Source organism: Cervus canadensis, chromosome 4, assembly GCF_019320065.1.
Source record: "Cervus canadensis isolate Bull #8, Minnesota chromosome 4, ASM1932006v1, whole genome shotgun sequence".
Classification (NCBI taxonomy): domain Eukaryota; kingdom Metazoa; phylum Chordata; class Mammalia; order Artiodactyla; family Cervidae; genus Cervus; species Cervus canadensis.
The window spans coordinates 97,629,495-97,646,050 of NC_057389.1; the positions used below are offsets into that span (position 1 = coordinate 97,629,495).

General features: G+C 54.9%; 1 protein-coding gene across 1 annotated transcript in view; it reads left to right on the plus strand.

Annotated features, from left to right (window-relative positions):
- Positions 1 to 356: 356 nt before the first annotated feature.
- Positions 357 to 16,556, plus strand: part of ADAMTS2 (ADAM metallopeptidase with thrombospondin type 1 motif 2) — a 249,940-nt gene continuing 233,740 nt past the window's right edge. The window contains exons 1-2 of the mRNA XM_043467036.1: positions 357 to 603; positions 1,587 to 1,981. Of these exons, the coding sequence (XP_043322971.1) occupies positions 492 to 603; positions 1,587 to 1,981 (507 nt within the window). The 5' untranslated portion in view covers positions 357 to 491. The remainder of the gene's footprint in view (positions 604 to 1,586; positions 1,982 to 16,556) is intronic.

Here is a 16,556-nt window from a genome sequence, read left to right on the forward strand (position 1 = left end):
CCGAGTCCTCGTTCGGCGGGGAACTTGCTCCTCCGAGGTGGCGCGCCACGAGTGCGTTGGGCGCGCCGAAGGTGGCCGGCCGCGGGGCTCCCCCGACCCGGCCCGCGGCGCTTCTCTGCCGCCGCCTCGGGGTGTCTCTGCTTCGCTACGAGCCGGGAACCGTGGCGGCGACGGCGTGAGGAGGGGAGCGGGCGGCGGCGGCGGCTGCCGCGCCAAGCGCCGGGTCACCGCAGGCTGAGGCGCCCGCCGTCCCCGCCCTCCCCCTCGCTCGCCTTCTCCTCCCTCCCGCCTCCCTCGCTCTCGCTCCTTCCCTCTCCCCGCCTCCCCTCCGCGCTCCCCCTCCCTCCCCTCCGCGCCTCGCCTCCTCCGCCCCGCGCCCTGCGGTGCTGCAGCTGCGGGCGGCTCCATCTGCCCCAGATGTGGGCTGGGCGGCGCGCGGGGAACTTTCGCGCCGGCTGCGAGTGCGGGGCCCCGGCTGTGGTCCGGCTGCCATGGATCCGCCGGCGGGAGCCGCCGGCCGCCTGCTCTGCCCCGCGCTGTTGCTGCTCCTGCTGCTGCCGTTGCTCGCGGACGCCCGGCTCGCCGCCGCCGCCGACCCCCCAGGTAGGTGCGGCCGCGTCCCCACGCCTCGCGACCCCAGTCGGCAGGGCTCCGCCCCGCGCGCCCCACCACCCCCTCCCCAGGCGGCGTCCGGCTCGACTTGGGCAAACTCCGCGCGCCCCGCCCGGGGCCAAGTTGGCCAACTTCGGGGCCGGGTTGGTCGGGCAGGGGGCGCCCTGCGGCGCGCCCGGGAATCTCGGGCCGGGGGGAGCCCCGGAGCGCTCGCGGCTCCCGGGACGCCGAGCGTGGAGACAGAGGGCCGGGAAAGCCCGGCGGCGGCGAGCGCAGCATCAGCACCAGCGGGTCCGGGGGAGCCAGGGCGAGGCGGCGCCCCGGCTCGCGTCCGGAGACGCTCGGGAGCAGTCGGGTGCAGAGCGCGCCGCCTTGGGCCTTGAGGATTGGTTGGGACGCCCCGGAGGGGATCCTCGAAGATCTGAGGGACCCTGCTCCACCCCTCCCTGTTGTCGGGCACGCGGGGGAGGCGGCCGGCAACCGGCTAACCTGGAGCTGTACGCGGAGCACAGGCCGCCAGTGCCGGGGGGAGCGGTGAGGGCAGTCGCGCGGCGGGGACTGCTAAGAGGGAGAAGCGCTCGGGTAGGGAACCGACCGGGAATGGCTTCAGAGCAGCCCCATGTCCTGCCAAGGACGGTAGGTTCAAGGGGCGGGGGACGGTCTGACCGGGCCCGCCCCTGGGGAACTGCGAGGAGCTGAGGAACCCCAACTTGGAACGGGGCAGGGGGCAGAGCTCTTGGTTGGGAGGGTCCCAGAGGGGTCGCCCGGAGGTCGGAGGGGCGCCAGCGAGGTAGCCCCGTTAACGCCCCTTCTCGGTTGGAAGCAGGCCGGGGAGGTGCAGGCTAGTTTCTGGGGGTGCCCAGTGGAACGCCCTTCCCTTCGCAGTGGGGCGGGGTTTGGGAGGTTGCTGTGCTCCGTGGCGGGGCCCTGGGGCTCCTCGGTCTCGGCTGGTCTGACGCCCCTTCCCTTTGCAGGCGGGCCCCAGGGGCATGGGGCCGAGCGCATCCTGGCGGTGCCGGTGCGCACTGACGCCCAGGGCCGCCTGGTGTCCCACGTGGTGTCGGGGGCGACGGCCCCGCCTGGAGTTCGGACCCGCAGGGCCGCCCCTGCCCAGATCCCCGGGCTCTCTGGAGGCAGCGAGGAGGACCCCGGTGGCCGCCTCTTCTACAATGTTACTGTCTTTGGCCGAGACCTGCACCTGCGGCTGCGGCCCAATGCCCGCCTCGTGGCGCCCGGGGCGACGTTGGAGTGGCAGGGAGAATCGGGTGCCACCCGCGTGGAGCCCCTGCTTGGGACTTGCCTCTACGTCGGAGACGTCGCGGGCCTGGCTGAAGCCTCCTCCGTGGCGCTCAGCAACTGCGACGGGCTGGTGAGTACGCTTCTCTCCCTTCTGTCTGTCCACTGCGCTCACGTGGGCTTTGGAAGCCGGTTATCTGGGGGTCCGCTGGGAGGGCAGGGCCTGTACTGAGGACCTTCTCTGCACCCTTGTGCTTAGGGACCGCCGAAGGGGTTGGCTGGAAGGCAAGTTGTTTTGATTGGACCGGGAGGGTGATTTATGCAGGGGGAGGGCCACGTTCCCAAAGTATTTAGCAAGTAGCCAGGTGTGGTCCCCCTTAAGCCTACAGGAGCTGGTTTTCCTTTTGCATTCAGGTGTGTGTCTATCTCGGTGAGTGCATGCATCTGCACACGTGTTTTGGCATGGGTGCTAGGAGCTAAGTACATGTGCACTTGTGTGAACATGTGACTGTGTCATTGTGACTTGTGCCTGTGTATCTCCGCAGGGTTTTGCTCACTTGTATGTCAGTGTCTGTTCAGTGTGTTGCTGTGCATTGTAGCACGTGTGATATGTGTGTGGGGACACATATGCAGGTCGGTGGTTTTCTTGTTTCTGTGTGTGCAGGTGGTGCCAGCCCAGCGAACACGCAGTGGTGCTGAAATGCCCAGTTATCCCTCTGCCCCCTGGCTGATTTTTTATGCTGTGGTTTCCTGTTGGATTTCAGCTGGTTATTTGAAAAGTTAGTTTTCTCTATTTTGAGCCAAGTGGAGCATTTGGAAATGCAGTCTCTGGTGCCCTCGGGCAGCCCCCGAAGGACAGGAGAGGCTGGGGAGTGGGACCCTTCTGGGACTGGCTGGGCTGCTCAATGTGACCAGAGCTCTGGGAAATTCTCCTGCTTCCAGGAGCCTGGAGGGACCATGGCTTTGCATAAGAGAGCCTTGGAGGAAGCCTGGATCAATGCTCAGGGAGGAAGCTGACATTGGCAGTGCTCTGTCTGGCCACCCCGGGGCCTGGCACGTGGCAGAAGCCACTGCAGTTTTCTATTTTGGATTGGCTGTGTGGTGGTCAGGCTGGCTGTGCTGGCCAGACATCTGAAGCCGCCCACCGTGGGTTCTGCTCTAATTACTACTCAGGGGACTCCTGCTTGGAGCAAGTGGCCTCTCTCCCAGCCCTGGTGGCCCCCAAGCCCCCCGTCCTCAGCCTTGCCCTGCAAGTTGCAGAGCCAGCAATTACACCGAACCCCACAACCGGTGGTGTTCTTTTTATGGACACACAGGAAATGTCACTTGTTGCTTCGGAAAATCACTGCCTTTGGCTGGATTTAGTTAGAACCCAGACGTATTGCAAACAACTGTGAATGTCCTTGGGATAGCTGGGTTAATATGGTGCAGCCCTTTATATCCTTGTTGCCTCTGAGGATGTCCCAGACTTCATAAGTGTCGCTTATTTTACGCTGGAGGTGAATTTCCTAAATAAAAGGAAATTGGTGTTGGGGGCTCGGAATGGGGGTGGTGGTGGCCTGAGCTGGGCTGGGGGAGTTGACATGGAAGTGGTCTGTTGTTAGTTGCTCAGTCATGTCTGGCTCTTTGTTACCCTATGGATTGTAGCCTGCCAGGCTCCTCTGTCCATGGGATTTCCACGGCAAGAATACTGGAGTGGGTTGCATTTCCTCAGTCTGTTGTTGAGCAATTCCTGTGTGCTGAGTAATTCTTGATGGAAAGCATTTCAGAGAGGCTTTGTTCATATATCATTCATTCATCTGTTCATTCCATGATTTGTGTTTTCAGCTAGTACCTCTAAGCGCGGTTGTCTGCTGTGCTGGTCAGAGATGTAGCTGGCCTGGTGTCTACCCCCCGCCCCCCAGGGCACCATGCTCAGCTAATAGTCTGGAGCCCACTCTGGTCAGGGCTTGGAAAGCATGCTCCTTGGGGGCTCTTTGAGCATGAGTTGCCAGGGGGCAAAGGCCCAGAGGGAAGAGCATATGCAGAGAAGTACCAGGTGGGCATTGGCTTGGTCAGAACAGGCGCAGTGAGATGTCACATGTACTGGACACACACCAGCAGAAGTGCAAGACACAGCTGGAGAGAAGGCTGGAGCTGAAGGAGGGGCTGGGGTCTGCCAGCGTGGCCGTGAATGTGGTCAGTGAAAATGGCGCTGAGACAGTGGGGCAGCATCATTAGTCCTTTCCTTTTCCTTCTTTCTTTTTGGTGTGTGAATGTCCTGATTTGATACCACTTAATTCCTTAACTATTTAAGTCCCTCTGTGTATCACTGATGGGCCGATTGCAAAGCGCCTAGGGTTTAAATATCATGTTTCTGGTCCACAGCAGCCCTGTGGTGGGAGGGATTCTTCATCCCTCATTTCTAGATGGGCAGCTGAGGCTCTGGGAGATTGAGTGGCTTGCCCAAGGCCACACTGTCTGTGGTGGTAGGGGTCTGGCCTGGTTCTGTCCAGCCCCTTCTGCCATGGTGCTTCCAAGTCTGGGCAAGTAGAAGACCTTGACATGTGGTAGTAGAACTATAATCCCGAGCCCTTCCCTCTTAGAATAGTCCTACATGCATCTCTTCATCTCAGCAGCCATCTCAGTATCCCTTCCTCTGAGCCCTGTCTTCCTTCATAGGTAGTGAAACACACAGAAGCAGGTGTGTCAGGCTGAAGTGTATGTATAGATCCTCAGAGATCTTGTTACAATTCAGAGTCTGAGTCAGCATGTCTAGGGTGGGGCTCAAGGTTCTGCATTTCTAATGAACTACCAGGCTGATGCTCCTGGGCTTTGGGACTTCCCTTTGAGAAGCAAAGTATTACACCCTAATTTCTGCAAAGGAGTTCTACGGGATCACACCACAAGTTTCTCTGAGCAAATGCGGTTCAATGGACAACTGGTGTGGGAAACGCTGCAACTTGCTTTCAACCTGGGAGATTCAGGGTCGCCCACTGGGATCTCTGAGAAGCTCTGTAATAAAGATGCCTCTTGAACTTCGTGTACTGTAGCACTTCCCATGCAGATGAGGCCATCCATCTCTTCTTTGCAGGAACCCCAGGAATGTGCATTCCTGGAAGACAAGTGGAGAAACCAGGAAGTAGGGTCACAGCAGGCAGCTGGCGGCTTACAGCTTTGGCTGAGATGCTTCGGTGCTTAGGGGGATGTGCCTCTCCCCAGAGCCATAGGCCTTTTCAGGCCTGCTGTCCTGCTTCTGGCCAGGGACGCACATTTGCCCATCTACTTGCTTGGTCCTGAGTTTCTTTCTCTGCCTTAAAGGAAGGCAGCAGCAGCTGTTTTCTGTGGACAGCAGTCTCTGTTTCTGCTTAGCATGAGGGGATTCCTATGGTCAGGATCCTTTTAGTTGTGAGTGAAGGAAACACAAATCAGACCATTTACACAGAAATGGGAGGTGAGCGGCTCATACGGTGCTCGGCCTTTAGGCCTGTCCGGATCCAGGTGCCCCTCCCGAGTTGTCTCCCTGCCTCCGCCTCCTTATGTGTTGGCTTTGTTCTCGGGTGGAGTCCTTCTGTGGTAAGTCAAGGCACGCAGCAGTGCTGGCTGATAATCTTTCTCTGATAATTCTGGCTGACTCCTGGGTAGCACTCTATTCAGGCTGGGGTCAAATGCTCCCATGAGAATCAGAACATGAGGTTTGTAGAACCCCATGGATGGACAGTGCAAGGGGTGCTGCTCCCTTGAATGACATGAGATGAGGACCTGGGCCTGCCAAGGTGAAAATTCTAGCTGAGTCAGGTAGAGGTGTAGATTCAAGAAATGCCACATGCTTCATGCTGTTGTTCAGTCGCCCAATCGTGTCTGACTCTTTGCCATCCCATGTACTGCAGCACGCCAGGCTTTCTTGCCCTTCACCAACTGCTGGAGCTTGCTCAAACTCACGTCTATCGAGTTGGTGATGCCATCCAACCATCTCATCCTCTGTCGTCCGCTCCTCCACGTGCTCTCAATCTTTCCCAGCATCAGGGACTTTTCCAATGAGTCGGCTTTTTGCATCAGCTGGCCAAAGTATTGGAGCTTCAGCTTCAGCATCAGTCCTTCCAATGAATATTCAGGGTTGATTTCCTGTAGGATTGACTGGTTTGATCTCCTTGCAGTCCAAGGGACTCTCAAGAGTTTTCTCCAGCACCACAGTTCAAAAGCATCAATTCTTTGGTGCTCAGCCTTCTTTATGGTGCAACTCTCACATCCATACATGACTACTGGAAAAGCCACATGCTTCATAAGACATAGTGTACATTATATTTACAGAGAGGTTGGTATATGTAGTTTCCAGGTTCTCTTATAGCCACTAGATAGATATTGTTCATCATATTCTCAGGGGAAGGTTAACATTTGCCTTTTCACAATGAGTGAGAAAATGATGCTTAACAAAGGATACTTGTGTATCTCATTGCTATGGAAGAATTCTCTAGTACCTCTCAGGCCACATGATATGTAATTTCATATCATTCTTACATGCTCACTAAAGACCCATGAGAAGCCTGTTGACAAAAAAATAATAACAGAACGTCAGTTTACTGTGCCCATGTTACGTGTCAGGCTTGCTGTTGAGCACCTTATGCTATATCACCTTGATTAATCCTCACCACACCCTATAGTGTGTGACTGATATTATTCCCATTTTACACATGAATTGACTGAGATAGCCTGCTTCAAGCTCTGCAAGTCTGTATTTAAATACACGTCTGTTTGGTTCTAAGACCATGCTCACTACATGTTATTGCCTTTATTGCGTGCCAAAATAAAATAAAGAAATGCATTTCTTTAAAACATTTCCTACCTTTTCTAGTCAACTCCTGGAGACCTTGGTCAGCAGTACTGACTATTGTCAGTGTCGGTGAGTGGGAGCTGTGGGGTCTGGTGGCCAGGTGGCTTGGTGACTTGTGACTGACATACTCTGGGCTGCAGCTCCTTTCAGGCGGCCTGAGTCCTTATGGGGAGGTTATGGCAGTGGAGACTTCAGGATGAAAGCGCCCTGCCACACCTCTGTCTCCTGCACGCACTGCTGCTCAGGGGACCTCTCTGGCCTGGCGTCTCTGGTTGGCAAGGCCATCAGTGGGAATGTCTGCGGGCTGGGCAGTGACTCTGAGGGGCATGATCAAAGTCTGCTGTCTTGTGGGCTGGGGCGCCCCTGCTGGGCTGCTATCCTGACCAGGCCCCTGCTCTGTAGAGTCTTGATGAGCATTAAAAGTCACTAAGGGCCACAGACAGGGAGAGGTCATTTGCTGGCCTCAGGGATGGAATTGAGTTTCATTTTCCTATAAAGGCCACTGTCTTTGAGGCCACACACTGGATTCCAGCTGGCTCAGGTGCTAGAATGCCGAGGGCAGGTGCAACACGCTTGGGCTGCAGGGCTGAGGGTGAGAAGTGTGTGGGACTTGCAGTTGCCCTTTGTAGAGTCTCCTTACCTTTCATCTTGCCTTGGCACTGCCTGGAGGGCAATGAGGAGGTCTCAGGAACATCAAAGAGGGGCTGCGGGAACGTCTGAGTTCCCTGGGCTCCAGGTCGGAGGAGCAGAGGCTCCTGCTTGGCCCTGCTCTTGGCAATCTACACAGCTGCCCAGGGTGGTCTCAGCCTCCTACCTGGCTTATTATTCTCCTTGTCCTTTAAGATTCATTCAGTTCAAGTGGTGGAAAGCCAACTTGGATGAAACAAGCAAGGTGTCATGGGCCCAGTTCCTTGGGGTCCTGAGGCGGTCTTTAGGCATGGCTGGATCTAGTGGCTCAGGGCAACTTCAAGTTATGACCAACCTAGACAGCATATTAAAAAGCAGAGACATTACTTTGCCAACCAAGGTCTGTCTAGTCAAAGCTATGGTTTTTCCAGTAGTCATGTATGGATGTGAGAGTTGGACTATAAAGAAAGCTGAGTGCTGAAGAATTGATGCTTTTGAACTGTGGTGTTGGAGAAGACTCTTGAGAGTCCCTTGGACTGCAAGGAGATCTAGCCTGAAGGAGATCAGTCCTGGGTGTTCATTGGAATGACTGATGCTGAAGGTGAAACTCCAATGCTTTGGCCACCTGATGCGAAGAACTGACTCATTGGAAAAGACCCTGATGCTGGGAAAGATTGAGGACAGGAGGAGAAGGGGACGAGAGAGGATGAGAAGGTTGGATGGCATCATCGACTCAATGGACATGAGTTTGAGTAAACTCTGGGAGTTGGTGATGGACAGGGAGGCCTGGCATGCTGCGGTCCATGGGGTCGCAAAGAGTTGGACATGACTGAGCGACTGAACTGAACTGAACACCTGGGGTGCCCTTAGGTTATAGGCCCACCTTTAAATCAAGCACTGTGATGTGAGCCCAGCCAGAGTCTCTTGCCCATCTTTGGGGTTGAGAGTGAGGGTCAGATCCCCAAACTCTGGAACAGATTGGGGTTTTATCAGAAAGCAAGGGGAAGGACCAGTGTGCTGGGCCACCACACTTCACCCAGACTTCAGGTCCTGCATCTCTTCCTGTGCTCCAGACTTGCCTGCCCAGCTGCCTCATGGGCCCCTTCCCTGAGTGACCCATGCTTCTGAAATGGAACGTGGGTCTCTCTACTCTCCTCCAGACCTCATCGTCCACTTGGGCAGGAATCCCAGGATTGCCCCTTCCTGCTCTCTCCATGACCCCCACATGCAGCCAATCATCATCCTAGACATCTCCAGACTTCATCTCAGTTCACAGCTCTCTACCACGCCGAACTCCAAGTCCTGTGATCCTTAGGGACTCCAAATTGGAGCAACTATCTCCCCACACAGCTTCCAGACTGGTTTTTGTAAACCATACATTCAATCATGTCACTCCTTTGCTTAAGACTTTTCTTATGTAGTGGTCATAAGTGGTTCTGATTGCCCTTAAAAAATCCAAACTCAGAAAGAAAAAATTCAAACACACTGAAACTGCCAGTCTCTCAGTCGTGTCTGACGCTTTGTGCCGCATACGCTGTATCCCACCAGGCTCCTCTGTCTATGGGGTTTCCCAGGTAGGAGTACTGGAGTGGATTGCCATTTCCTTCTCCAGGGGGTCTTCCCGACCCAGGGATCGAACCTGGGTCCCCTGTGTTGCAGGCAGATTCTTTACCGTCTGAGCCGCCAGGGAAGCCTGGCTTGGCATACATAGAAGGCCTCCCATGACCTGACGCAGTAGTCTTTGGCCTTGTCTGTCACTGTGTCCTCCCTCATGCCTGTGCTACAGTAGTCACATCAGCCTTTTAGTTTCTCTGCCACTGGACACTCTCGTCTTAGGCCCTTTGCACAGACTGTGCCCTTCCCTGGACCACTCTTACCTCTCCCTCTTTAGCTGGCTCACTCTACTGTTCAGTCGCTCAGCCCTGTCTGACTCTTGGCGACGCCATGGACTATAGCATGCCAGGTTTCTCCTGGAGCTTGCTCAAACTCATGTCCACTGAGTCGATGTTGCCATCCAACCATCTCGTCATCTGTTGTCCCCTTCTCCTCCTGCCCTCAATCTTTCCCAGCGTCAAGGTCTTTTCCAATGAGTCAGCTCTTTGTGTCAGGTGGCCAAAGTATTGGAGTGTCAGCTTCATCATCAGTCCTTCCAATGAATATTCACGATTGATTTCCTTTAGGATTTGATCTCCTTGCAGTCCAAGGGACTCTCAAGAGTCTTCTCCAACACCACAGTTCAAAGGCATCAGTTCTTCGATGCTCAGCCTTCCTTATGGTCCAGCTCTCACATCCATACTGACTTACTGGAAAAACCATAGCTTTGACTATACAAACTTCTGTTGGCAAAGTAATGTCTCTGCTTTTTAATATGCTGTCTAGGTTTGTCATAGCTTTTCTTTCAAGGAGCAAGTGTCTTTTAATTTCATGGCTGCAGTCACCATCTGCAGTGATTTTGGAGCCCAGTGTAGTCTCAGCTAAATGGCATTTCATCCAGGAAGATGTCCTAGACATTCACACGCCACGTTGTACCCATGCTTCTTTGGTAACTGTACCATAGGCAATTTGTCCCTGGGTCCATAGGGCCCAGCTCCAGCTGGGTGGAGCTCAGCTAGGGGCCATGAAAAGAGTGTCTGGGGAGTGGGGGATAGAAGCCTGTGCAGTGCTTTGCCCCTAAGACCCTGTGCCCCATACCCAGGAATGGTCACCTCTCCATACCCAGGGAAGGGGTATGTGGACATACCCCAGAATGTCCACACTTGGTGGGGTAGGCCCCCTAGGAGAATGCCCCAAAAGCTCCTTTTCCGCAAGAAAGCATTGTGTACTCATGTGGTTTTGTGCAGTTTTCTTGCCCCCCACTTTGGAGTTCATGAAACGTAAGTTGAAAACCCCTGGTTTAAATGAAACTTAAGTAAGGGAGGGACCCTCTCTGGGCCTGAAGAGACTGGGCTGTGGCAAGTCACCATCCAGCTTTGAGCAATGAGCTTCAGTTTGTTCAGGTGGCAAGTGGGGCTGGAACAATCATTTCTGAGACCTTTGTAAAGCAACTCTGGGTGTCTTGGCACCAAATGGGGATCAGCTGAGGGGATCGGTCTGATGGAAGAAGAGGTGGGAGCCATGGCCAGTCTGTGCCCTGCGTTCCTTGGTAGATTTTTGGCCTTTGGGAACACAGGCTCCTTGCTACCAGACATGCAGGTGTTTCTTCAGAGAAGCAGCATTTCTGAGTCTGCTGATATCACGTGAGCAAATGAATCCAGTGTGAATCCAGGGAGCTCTGAGGTCTTGACCGGGCCTCCAGAGACATACGTGGAAGTGTTGAGAGCTACACTGGCAGTGGGATTAGTAGGTGGGCAGGGCTTCCTGCAGGCAGGAGCTTTCTTTGAGAACTTGCTGAGAACCCAGGCTTACTTCATCATAGATACCCCCTGGTCTCTTCTGGGGCATCCACAGATGGATGGCCTCCCCGCCACTTCGCACCTAGTGCCATTTGGTGGGAGGGAAGGAGCTTCCCAGGGGCTCTTCCCTGCTGGGACTGAGGAGGGACATGCCCTGACCTGTGGCTGGTGGAGGTTGGCTTGTCAGGGGTTTGTGCTGGAAGCAGCAGAGGGCCCACGGCCCCTGCCTGTCTCGTGGTGGCCCCCTTAGAATGGTGTAGGCAGGTCTGTGGTCGAAAATCCAGACTCACCAGGCTTCAGCCAATGTGGCATCTGAAGGCATTTTTGATTATCAGAATCTTAGAGACAGGGTAGAGTTGTAAGTTGTGGCTGTCAGGAGCTGAAGGAGGAAGACAGAGTGTTGTGGATACAGAACTTCAGTTTTACCAAAAGGAAAGAGGTCTGGAGATGGATGGTGGTGATCATTGCACAACCTTATGAATGTATATAATGCCACCAAACCATACACTTCAAAGTGGCTAAGATGGTAAATTTTATGTGATGTGTATATTTTATCATGCACACGCACAAGGCTTCTGGGGACTGGTAAGGCTGTGTAGGTAATTCAGAGGTGGGGTCGTGTCCCCGCTTGCCCAGCTCCTGCTCCCCAGTGTGACTCTGTTCCCTGTTTGGCTATAGCTGTACACACACGCCTCACACCCCACAGGCATAACCATGTTCTGAAAGGAAACAGTCTGCTTTTTGGAGGTTCCTGCCAAAGTTCTGAGCTGCATGCAGAATGGACAGGCTTAGGTCTTGGGACCTTTCCATAGCCCATCACTGGGGCCTGGCAATGCACCGTGCAGGGGCAGCGTGGAGCCTGACTAGGCCCCTCATGGAGGCCAGCACACTTGGGTACCAGCCTCTGAGTCTCAGGGCAAGGAGGCTGTTTACCGCCCATCCCCTGTCACACTGCCGCCCCGGCCCTGACCACACCGTCTGCCTGTGTGTCTCTGGCACTGGTGTGAGGCTGCTGCTCCTTCAGGTGCTGGCGGGTTCAGGTTCCCTTGCTTGATGGCTAGCCCTGACTGCCCGTGCCTCCATGTCCCCAGCAATTAGTGAGTGAGGAGGGACCAGCGTCAGGTGGGAGGCGAGGAGAGGCTGGGTCTTCACCCAGGCCTTGTGCGAGGACCACAAGTGCCACCACCTCTGTGAGCAGAGGAGTTGCCGAAGAGCTCACCCACCCTGAGCCACGAGAGTGCTGCCCCATCCCCACCACGGCCTGGGGTGTCCTCTTCAGCATCGAGGGGGGCTTCGCCGTATGGTGGCCCCAGCGGTGGCCTGGGCCTCCTCTCCTGGCCTCTGAGATATGTAGGGTCACGTATTCCGGGGGCCTCTGCTGGGACTGCGGGTCTGTGCTGACAGGCAGACTGTTGCCGCCCTCCACTTGGGCAAGCAGGGGGACTTTGTGCGGTAGTCTGAACGCAGCAGGCTGCTGGTCCACGTGAATGTGTGTGCACGTTCCTGTCCGTGGGAATCCGTGTGCACGTGTGTGCATATCTGTATGAGTGTGGTGTGTGTGCATATGAGTGTGTGTGGGTGTCTGTGTGTGTCTGAGTAAGCATGTGTGCGTGTGTGCACTCAGCCGTGAGTGTGTGTGTGTGGTCATGTGTGTTCTCAGCGGGGGTGTCCTGCAGGGGAGGGGACTGAGGTGGGATGGAGGGACTGAGTGGAGGGCATCACTCCCGCACCCTGAAGCTGGGTGCTGCCTTGGGCCCCGTTCTCCCCACCGGCAGGCGTTCTCAAATGGGAGGGCCAGGTAGGAGCCTCTAGCTCTGCTGCGTATGTTTCATATTAAATGTCAGCTGTCCACCGGCTCTGCTGTGCTGCCATTAATATGTAGAAGTTATTACTGAGTCTGGAGCCGGCTCCTCGGGCTCATCCATGAATTTCAATTGCACTGCATGTCTCCTCCAGGGCCTGTGGAGGGGGCACACCGCTTCCGCTCTGAGGCGGAGGAGGCCCTAGCGCCCAGGACAAGGCTCGCAGGCTCTGCGCTGCCCCACCCTGCCACGCGTGTTTCAGTGAGCACCGTGGTGAGCGGTGGCCTTAACGTGGGCTGGAGGCTGCCGCGTCCCATGGCCAGCTTTGTCCCCGGCAGCTGGGCAGCCTTGACACGGGCCACAACACTGCCGGTGTTCGGATTGCCCGGATGTTGCCCTTTCTTCCCATTGCCCCTCACTGGGCTTTGGAAGGAGGGGTGCAGGATTTAGCAGCATGCTGAGTGCTGACCAAGTCGATGATCTGGGAAATGTGGGCCGTTTCTGAGTTTCATTGTCTAAGGTGCCATCAATTAGAGGACACAAGAGGAAAGAGAGGACAGTCCCACTAAGCTGCTCCGCGGTGCCTTCACCGTGGTATCGTGGAGTGTAGGCGGCCGCCCTGCCCCTGGCTGGACACTCCCACTAAACTGCCCCGCGGCGCCTTCACCGTGGTCTCGTGGAGTGTAGGCGGCCGCCCTGCCCCTCGCTGCTCCGCGTGGCGGCTCCTGCCTCGCTTGCCTGCCTTGCTCACTTTTCTGACTTAGTGTGTGACCAGCTTCATCTGCTTCCGGTGTCCTCCTCTCCTCAATAAAGGAATGAGGTCCTGGTCCTTCCTCCCGGGACATTCCTCTGGATGCCAAGGCTACACGCTCCGTCGTCTCTGTGCCTTTGTGTGCACACTGTAATTTTTTGCTCCACAGTGTGACTTCTTGAAGACATGTTGGGTGGCAAGTGTCGCTGACCCCGCACATAACTCAGGCGACGTGATGGCAATATGAAACGCCGTGGCAGAGTTGGTGTGCGCCAGGCAATGCCAGCCATCCCACAGTTGCCGCCAGCTGCCAGCACTGAAAAGACCCATGGATTTCATCCTGAGTTTGGATGTGGTAAATGTGAAAAATGTCCTAGAGCCCTGGACATGTGGTTTTGTTATTTTGATGATGTTACGCGTGATTAATGGCTTTAGTCTCTGAGAGCCGGCATGCAGCGCCCAAGCACCAGGGCAGCAGCAGAGCCTGGTACTGCAGGGACTGGCCCTTGCCGGCTCTATGAACAGAATGTTCAAAGAGTCATTTCTGAACCTGGATATTTCTCCTTTGAAAGCGGGAATTGGACCACATGGCAAATAAGGCATATGTTCTTGTACCACTACTGAATTATGTTCATTATTAGAGCTTTAAAGCTCTAATATGTAAAATATTGGCTATTTGACAACTCTGCTGTCCGTTATGGTAGCTACAAGCCACTCGAGGCTGTTGGCTATTTGAGATGTGGCTGGTCTGGACTGAGAAGTGCTCTTGAATGCAAAATATACACCAGCATTCAAAGACCTAGCACCAAAGGAAAGGGATATAAAATATCTAATCGATAAATTCAATAGTGACTGCAAGTTAATATGGTAATAGTTTGGATATATTGGGTTAAGTAAAATATATTGCTGAAATTAATTTCACCTTTTAAAAAACATGGCTGCATGTAGCATTCATATTCCATTGCTGTTGGAGCCTGCTGCTTTCAAACATCTGACTGGATACTTCCCATTTTGCTGTTATTCTTTTGCAAAATTTTCCTGGCTGGTCACATCTGTTTATTCATTCAACTGAATTTCAGAATTGTTTTGTCAGGTTAGAAACATCCCTTGTGAATTTGATTGACATTAAATTAAACTTAGACACCAATTAAAGGGGGAATGGACATAATTTGTAGCATTTACCAGGAATATGGTATATTTTTGATTGATTTGATTCTGATTTGATGTTGCTTAGCAAAGTATCCCAAGTTTTTTATATGGGTTACCTATTGTTTAAAACCGGGGCTATTTTAAGGGTTTTTTTCTTTTTGCCATTGTGAATTAAAGCATTTCCGTCTATTGCTGGTATACAGGGTGACTATTGATTTGTATGCAATTATCTTTTATCAGGCTGCTTGATTGAACTCAGTTCTCATATATCTTTGTGAATCCCCTTGGGTTTTCTGGGTAAACAGCTGTACCATTTGTGGACTATGATAATTCTGGCTTAATTTTCAGTCTGTGCCATCGAGAACCTTCGGAGTAACATTGGGTACCCGCAATGGCTTTGTGTATTCCTTTCTGCGCCCGACTCTTATGGGAACGCCCCTGGCATTTCTCTGCTTAATATAACGCTTGCTCGTGGACTAAGATGGATTTCATGCGAAGGCAATAGCCTCTGAATTCTAGTTTTCTAAGTTCCCCTTTTCATCAGCAAAGGAACTGAAATCTAGGTAAAATGTGTCTAACCCCCACACCACCACCACCCTCCTTAAAGGCTCAAGGCACTGCAGTTCCCAGAGGCTGGGCTCCTGCCATCCTGGACTTCGGGACTGCCGCCTGGCCCCCTCAGTTGCAAGCTTGCAGCCCCAAATACAAGCTGGCCCCTGTCTGCAGCTGCTGACCGCTCACAGGAAGCGCTTGTGCGGTGCGGGAAGGCGGAGGAGGCTGCCCTTCCATGCCGTGCCATGCTGCTGGTTCCCCGTAGCACAGGGAGCGGTTCTCAGAATGGCAGTCTGTCCCTTTGACGGCAGGCTCTCCCATCTTGTGGTTTCTCTGGGGCAGGCCCCCAGCGCCTCCTCTCCTGAATCTCGCAGAAGACTTTCTTTTATCCCCCTTCTGAGTCACTGATACCTGCCGACTTAGACCTTCTACCTCCCATTGTTACCTTTATTCCCTCACGCTTCTAGAAGGTCTTTTTCCAGAGACCACTATCCCCTTAGAGGAAATCTGTGGCCTGTAAAAATAAATTTGTTTTCCATCATGTTAGCTGTCTGCCCACAGACAGGCATGGATTTGGGGCAGTTTGAGCAATGCCTGTGCCTAGGTCCCACCCTGAGAGAGTCTGACTCATCAGATCTGGGCAGGACCTGGGGATCGGGAGGCCTGAGGTCACCTAGAGCCAGGTTTGGGGCCCTACCTTTCTTTTGCTGGCCTGTGACCCTCAGTTTCCTTCCTTGCCATGTCACCCACCTCGGAGGGCATGTGTCCGGGAGGGAGTTCTGGGAAACGAGTCTGGCTGGCCGCAGTCTAAAGGAACGTCGTGGGGAGATGGGTGAAAGGTGATGGCGGCCTGGGACCAGGGGAGCTGCCTCCTGACCCTCTCTGCCCTGGGTCCCCCACCTGGGAATTCAGAATCTGGCAGAGGGAGGGTGGCCTCCCTTGCACGGCCATCTCAAGGGCTGGCTGCCTGCCATAGGCACGGGGAACTCAGTGGGTGTGATGCTGCAGATCCAGTGGACAGGGTAGACGCCGGGCGTCCTCCTCGTGGTGCCCACTGCTGCCCCCAGCCAGACCACAGGGCCCTGAGGCTCCTCGCTGGCTCCCCTCCCCTCTGCTTCCTGCACCTGCCGGCTAAGGCTGACCATTAGCCACGGGCCTGAGCTCACTAGCCCCAGGCTGGGGTCTTGGCCCTCCTGGGGTGCGGGGCCTGCCTGCCTGCACAGAGCAAGGAGGTCCTGGGCCAGGGCTCCGCTCAGCAGACAGAGGGCGGGCCGGTCTCTCCTGAGCAGCTCCAAGCAGGCAGAAGTGCTGGGTCCTGGGGTTGCGCTGGGTCTTGGCTCAAGCTCCCTGGCATCGCTTCTGTCCCTCTGTCTTCCCTGCCTCGCCCCCCAGCCCTCCCCTCATGTCCCTTGCTTCCCCCCTGTCTCTCTTTCGCCCCATCCTTCCCTTCCCTACTCCCTCCCTCCTTTCCCCTCCCTCTCTCTTCTTTCCTCAGTTCTTTCTGCTCCCTCCCCTCCCTCCCTTCCCCTTCTCATCCCTCCTCTGTCTGTCCTCCCCTTCTTTCCCAGAGTGAGGGGAGCCCCCTGCGTCCCCCTGGATGACCCTTCCCAGGTAACCCTCCTGGG